We start from the raw sequence: 7,455 nt of genomic DNA, 5'->3' as shown, positions 1-7,455 counted from the left end.
AATATTAGGGTATTAATTATGATATGCACACTGCTCTGTGATGAGAATAGATCAAACTGTTCAAAACCTTTGGAGAGTCTCACAGTGAATTGCTACACGCGAATTTGTATTCCTAAACTGAGACCATTTAAAGGAATTCTTCGTTTGCCGTCCTTGGATTTTTGAAATAAAACCTGCCAGCCAGCAAGGGAAAAGAACAAACACAGAGAAAAAAAACACGTGTATTAACATAAGCTCATGTAACAGTGTTAACATTGTGTTTGGTTGCTCAATTTTCTTTTAAAACCTACCAGCAAGCGGACGGCAAACTTTCTCAAACGCTTGATCCCTGTTCATGGCAACATCCGGGGATCTCAGCCGGAGTCCGATGCCGTTGACTTATTAGCATAAATCATATAGGCTGATATTATATAATGTTTAACCAATGAGCGCTTAGCAACCTCTGCCTGATGACCCTATCGGCTGTATGCAGAGGTCAAGGTCATGTGATTTATGCTAATAAGTCAACGGCATCGAACTTCAGCTAAGATACCCGGATATTGCCATGAACAGGGGTCAAGCGTTTTAGAAACTGTATTTTGGGACTTTGCACAACATTTTAAAAGTGGTAGTTTATCAAGGCGACAATGATGAAGTCTCAAACAAGACAGATTTGATGGCCAGCTTATCAACCACCACGAATGCAGCGTAGATACAGCAATTTAAATGGTAGGAACGAGTAAAATAGGAAGTTTTTAAAGCTATGTAGAGGGGACTGGCTGGTAAGCTGGTCACCTTCCCATATATGTACTTCGCCCGGCTGCCTACGTCACACATAACTCATATAGCGATTTTATCGAGTGCTGCTCCGCATAAAGGAAGCTCAATCCGCATGAAATACTAACTGGGTTTTAGTGATATCAATATTTCATAACTATGATTTTATTATTTTTAATAATTACGAAGATAATATAATATTTTTAGACTATGCACGTCCATTTCGTCTGTGGAGTTTTACATGAGACGTATTATTATGTTCTCACGTGTCATGTTATGTCAAACTATATTGTGCCATATCATGTCATTTCATATCACATAAAGTTATGTAATGCCATTTCATGTCAGGACTTTACTGTGAAAAAACTTTGATGCAATCATTGCCATGATCACACACTGCTACTAATGAAGTCATCGGTCACACAAACACCAATCGGGTTTTTCAAGCCGTCGCGAGTATCATCTATGCGGCAAACAAATTCCCCTTGTCGGTCGTATTTTAAAATTTTATCATTTATGTTATCTGTGACATATACGTAGCCATGTTTGTCCACGGCGAGTCCGGTTGGACTGTACAGCTGATCACGTCCAAATGCAAAGAGGAAACGGCCATCACCATCAAACACCTGTATTCTATGGTTAACGCAATCAGACACATAAACATTTCCACTATGGTCAACAAAGACATACCTTGGGTGTCGCAATTGGCCCTCGTGACTACCAAAGCTACCGAATGAGCGATTATAGCTGCCGTCTTGATTGTAGATTAGGACACAGTGTCCCTTATTATCAACAACATAGACCCTCCCATTAATTGGATTGACGGAGACACCCATTGGTTATAAGTTGCCATTTCCTAAACACCTTATTAGCTTGCCATTCTCATCACAGACAATAACGTGCTTATTTCCATATCGGTGATATTGAGGTGACCGTTCTGTGACAGGGCCACATCATAGGGGCGAAAATCACCCAGTTTTGGAAACGTGATTGTCTTACGATATTGCCCCCCTACTGAGTAAGACTGCAATCGTCCATTATTATGTTCACAGATCAACAAATCCCATTGCTCATAACCTTTATTCCCTGTAAACCAATAAATTGGCCAGTGCCTGAACCTCGCCCTTTAAACTTACATACCAACCTTTTCGTTCGTAATGGTTTACTTGGTGATACCGCTTCTGGTTTTTACTCACTGATGCTTTTTGACATATCTCTGCGAAATTCATGCATTTCGACAATCCTGTGGTCTCATCATTTTCCATTCGCTTCATTTTCTGTTCATTTTTATCCTTTCCATTCTCTTCGAAATCGGTTTCCAATTCATCTGAGATGGACTGGGTCACCACCTCTGTTTGGGTGATGGCGATGGGGTCGTCTTTATCGTCTGACCCATCCTTTTTCGTCTCGATGTTGTCAGTTTTTTTAGTCTCTCTTCGAAGCAGGTTTATTTCACCGAGCCTCCAATCTTTACAAACATCGTCACATCGTACAAATTCCATGTAGTCGTCTTCCGTCGGTGATACTCGTGTCTTTAGTTTAAGCAATTCTCCCGCCTGGTCCTCGACTCCCTTCTTTGCTGACGTCACCTGTGGCGCGTTCCCGTACCGCAACAATGTCTCTACGTATTTACGGGTACATTTGAGGTCATCCTCAGCGATGTCCAGTTCTTTCAATTGCGCTGTTAGGTTGAATTTCCGTTTTTCATATTCTGCTTTCAGTTCTGCCTGAAGTTTGTTTCCGTTTTCTTGTATCACACGTGTGTGTTCTTCGACCTTCTGACGGATGTGCTGGCTAACCTCATCCGTCTCTTTGCGAAAACAGCTGTCCAACGAGTCTAACACTTGTTGTACTGCAACTTTGCTGTCAACGGCCTCCGTCTCTTTCTCTTTCACTTTGTCGATTATGACTGATAAATCCTCAATGAAACTTCCCGCGGCCTCACGAACACATCTGTAGCGATGTTCTGGTTTCGCATGGTCTAACGCAGTACACTTCAGACAGATTGCCTCTTTACATGTATCGCAGAAGAACTCAATCTGGTACCTCCCTAGTGAGCGGAGCAGTAGACTGGTGGTTGAATGGAGGTGAGGTCACTGCACCGTGCGACATTGTAGTCGTCGAGCGACATGAGACGATGTGCTTTCATCAGAGGAAATTTTGTGTGGGCGGACGCACATAACTGACAAATATCAAAAGCGCATTCAATACAGCGTGTCGTCGCACCTTCTTGTTCACATGCTTGACAGTTTCTCGACCCGTCCTCGCTTTCTCGTTTGGCGAAGAGATCAACTAAGTCATTGAGGAAACCATTGGACGAAATTGAAGAGACGCCATTCGGGAGCTCGTGTGACCGACGGCATACTGGGCATGTGATACTGCCGTCGCTTGTCTTCGCTAGCTTATTCGTGCACGGCTCACAGAAACTGTGTAAACATGGCAGGATTTTTGCATTTCTGTATCGCTCTGAACAAATTCCACATAGGAGAAAATTTCTGTCGATTTCTGCCAGAAGGTTTGAATCTCTAGCCGCCATTTTGCGAGCCTAAAGGTTGGCAAATACTGAGAATACGATAATTTTCTCCGAAATTAAAGCATTTGGGGGAGGGGTAGCGAAGTATGAGGGATTACTAAAAACGAAATTGCCAAAACATAGTGCTTCTTTTTTAAACATTATTGAAATCAATGTCTGCGAAAAATAGTATGCATGCCGAACGAAGTCCGAAGAAATAGTTTGTCAAACAATAAAACAGGCAACATGCACTCAGCATCCTGACCTCCCCTACCGGCATCGAATGGTCCATACTTGATCTCGTGTTACGTGTACATTCGTCCTTATGAAAAGTGTTTACATGGACTATCAATCACGAGATGTGAAATCACTTCCGGGTTCTTAATACCCTGGGGTGTAAACAAATCCGTCTGATTTTTCATACATCCCATTGATCTCTGTTGATGCTTGTTTGGCTTGAGCCGAGATTTGAAACATTTGGCAAAATTCGTTGTCTGCAGACTGCTGTGATAGCTGGCAGTAGCATCTTTGGTAAAACAGAGTTATAAAGCCATGAAAATCGTAGCAGCTGGCATGAATGGAGGAGGGGACACTCTCATAGAAAAGGCGTACGGGTATGTGCCGCCCGAATTCGTCACTTTTTCACGAAAAAAAAACTGAACATGGGTCGATTTTTCATCCGAAGAACCTAAATATGGGTCGATAACAATGTTCTAGGCTTTAGGAAAACCTGTACATGCAACATAATATATAGGGTTATTCACAAAATACGGCCCTGTATGGACGAGGGCTCAGTGAGTGACGTATTGGACGAGCCGAAGTAACTCACTGAGCCCGAGTCCATACAGGGCTGTATTTAAATAATAACACACGCCAGCAAGGGCAAGATCACGATTTGTTGCCCGCCCAAGGGATGGTGCTCATGACGGTAATATTGATGATGCCCGAGCCGAAGGCGAGGGTATCATCAATATTACCGTCATGAGCACCAGCCCGAGGGCAGGCAACAAATCGTGATCTTGCCCGTGCTAGCGTGTGTTATTAATTTTATTACACCGAACAAACACTTGTTTTCGAAAATTTGCTCAGAATGCAGTCAAGTGTCGATCGAGACTCGCCACAGTGAAACGTTCTATTTGTTGCTCGATCGCAATGCTACATGAAGTTGAATTAACGTCTAAAAACGAACACAGTGTTGTTCAAGCTTTTCTCGTTTAATGTACTAAACTTCGTTCTGTACTTCAGGTCGAGCTAATTTCTTGTGCCTTTTCAAAAGCCATTGCTTTACAGAAAATACCAAGCAAATGTACGCGACGATGTTGTACGCGCAGAAAGTACGCGCGGTATTCCAGAACGTGGTAGCGGGCTATATCACTGCACGCGACAGGGCTATATCAGCGCACGCGACAGGGCTATATCACCTAAGCCATGTTCTATCACTTTTTATTATATCACTGAGTGAGGCTCAGCCAATCACAGTACCTGAATAATAACGGAGGTGTAATAATTTGTGTTATCATATACCTACATTCACGTGCCTGTGTAAAGCTATGGGAGAAAGCGCCCTCAGATCCGTGCATTTTTTTTACGTATCACGCCCTGGCCCGGTGCCCAAATATGGGCAATCGCGTGCATTTCTGAACTATCTCGATTCTGGTTACTACGCGCGTTGCTATCCGCAAACGTTCCATTCGTACACAAAGCCAGCGCGAGATTTGGAAAACGTCTGCTCGCTCAGATCGTAGTTGCGCGTGGCGACAGTGGAGCCGCGCCGGTAAAATCGGCTTTTATTTCTAAATTCTAGTGAAATCCTGTGTATACTAAGTGCGTGCCTGTTCAGTATAAATTACAAGAAACTGACATCACGCTTTTGTCCTTCTTACACCTCGATTTCAGCCTTGATCTCTGTTGGTCACGTAGTGCGCATATTGCTTTGCGCGTTCTAGAATTCTGCAGGTAAACAAATGACGTCATTATGTATGTCAATCCGCGACGGGAAGCGGCCATCGTATTTATGAAAAACTGACACAAATGGCGATGAATTTTTGATATCGCACGCATTTTTATCTCCTAAACAATGTTGAATATTATGTAAACTACATATTTATCATTCCATAAGGTATATGATAAAACCTTTACGGCCCTGATACGGCTTTTTCGGCCCTTGGTCGTACGGCGTACGGGCCCTCGCACGCTCGGCCCTTCCGCCGTACGACCTCGGGCGCAAAAGCCGTATCAGGGCCGTAAAGATTATGGTATTATTATACACCTCCCTCCATTAATCGTCCGTATAAACTAATTCTATGGTAAATTTTGAGAGATGCGGCACGCGCGATATGAGTGGAACGCGCGCGATTACTACTCCATAGTACAAGTCCCTTCGGTTGGCACGAAGCCAATTAATTTTCAGTGCAGTACTACAAGAAAACTTCACTGAATGTTTTCAATTTAATTAGTTTTTTTAAAATAAAAATCAATTGCATTTAGACTCAGTTTTGTGTTTAGCGTGTTTTAAACCATATACTACGAATACATTTCGGTGGAAGTTGTTAAATATATATTATATATAAAATTAAAATTCATTGATCAAAATATTTTGTTGTGTGTGTGGCAATATCACAGAATTTCTATCCTCTATTCCACAAACGTATTAAATAAAAGGCTGTACTTATTTCCATGCTATTTGTGACATATGTTTTGTGTTTGGTAATTTCCGGTGAATGTGGCAACATCTTTGTACCATCAGGGATTCGATGAGCAGGTTGTCAAAGAACAAACAGGTCACAGATCAGATTAAGGTTCAAGCGCCTCAAATGTTTGTCGATCTCACTACAAAAGTATGTGTCGAATACATCTACCATTCTCATCTAGTGTTAAATCAGAGGAAACTGTAAGCAAACCAGTTTCTTAAGTTGCTACGAAACAACATAACAGGACAGGATTGGTCCAACCCAAGAAGACGCCGAATCAAAAATCAGATCTTCATCAACAAATCATGTTGCTTATATTGAGCATGGTTCAAAGAAAGTTAAAATTGAATTACAAAATGTGATGTTATAACATATCAGTTGAAAAATTGTCTTTAATGTGTTATTGAATGTGTGTGAATGCTTTAGGCATCCCGACTGGACTTATTGTTCTCATGCAAATTAGCAATCATTCATACTTTTTTCATATTCAAATGAAAAAAACCTTATACTACGAATACATTTTTGTGGAAGTTGTTATTATGTCTATACTCACCGTAAAATAGTTTGTTTACATCTGATAATCGCGAGGTCAAAGGTCAAACAGGCGCGTCGCGCGTCTCCCGTATTCGGGTCTCCGCGTACTATACACTATACGGAAAGTTATTGGACGGTCAAACACCCATAGGTTACGGCAGTAGGTGTATAATAATCCTGAAAACTCTCCAAATTTGGCAAGCATATCCCTAACAACGGTCATACTTTTGGAATATACATGGGTAGATGTTTTAAACTCGGCTGACACACCCATTTATGAAAATATCATGAGAAACCCCTCCCCCGGCATAAATTACTGCAAAAAAAAACAACAGCACAATATTAATCGACTTGCCAACGCGAAGAAAATAATCACGGCGACGTTAATTTAAGCACATTCCGACAGACTTTTTGTCGCTGAATGTTTTAAGGTAGAAAGTGCCGAAAAATTGAAAGACGTTGGCTCAAACTTTCCGAAACGAAACTTCCGAATATTCTCTAAATAGATCAAGAATGAAAATCAGGGGTCACCTTGCACATGTGGTATAGGGGAAACAATAACCGAGTTTCATTTACTGATACTTCGAATTCAAAATGGCCATCGTCCCTGTTTTAACTCGACGTGGCCACGTGGAAAGATTATTTTTTACACAAATAAGCCGATGAAAACTTTACTTACTCCGACAACTTCAAAATCAGCCCTTATAAGTGGTAGATCAGGAAAGAATTGGAAACATTTGAGAGTCCGATTACCTGTCCCCGGGGCGCATACCCTAAAATAAGATGCTTCTGGTCTTAAAGGTATACTGTCACCTCTTCAAACTTTGCCACAGTTACCATGGAAAGAGAAAATCTAACCAATCACAGATTTAAGTGGGTGGCCGCATTTAAAAAACAGCACCCTCACACGGGCATTTTGAATACCAAGGAACGCCCCTTTGACCGTATATGGGCATATTTAGA

The 7,455-nt window shown here is 41.7% G+C and overlaps 1 protein-coding gene across 1 annotated transcript; it reads right to left on the bottom strand.

Moving 5' to 3' along the window:
* Positions 1-1,145: 1,145 nt before the first annotated feature.
* On the bottom strand, positions 1,146-1,592 carry LOC139136461 (tripartite motif-containing protein 2-like). Its single transcript, XM_070704187.1, has one exon. It carries the CDS (start codon positions 1,590-1,592, stop codon positions 1,146-1,148), a length of 447 nt encoding a protein of 148 aa, XP_070560288.1.
* Between the last annotated feature and the right edge of the window lie 5,863 nt (positions 1,593-7,455).

The sequence above is a fragment of the Ptychodera flava genome, chromosome 7, assembly GCF_041260155.1.
Source record: "Ptychodera flava strain L36383 chromosome 7, AS_Pfla_20210202, whole genome shotgun sequence".
In the NCBI taxonomy this organism is placed as follows: Eukaryota; Metazoa; Hemichordata; class Enteropneusta; family Ptychoderidae; genus Ptychodera; species Ptychodera flava.
This window is presented reverse-complemented; position numbering and strand designations above follow the sequence as displayed.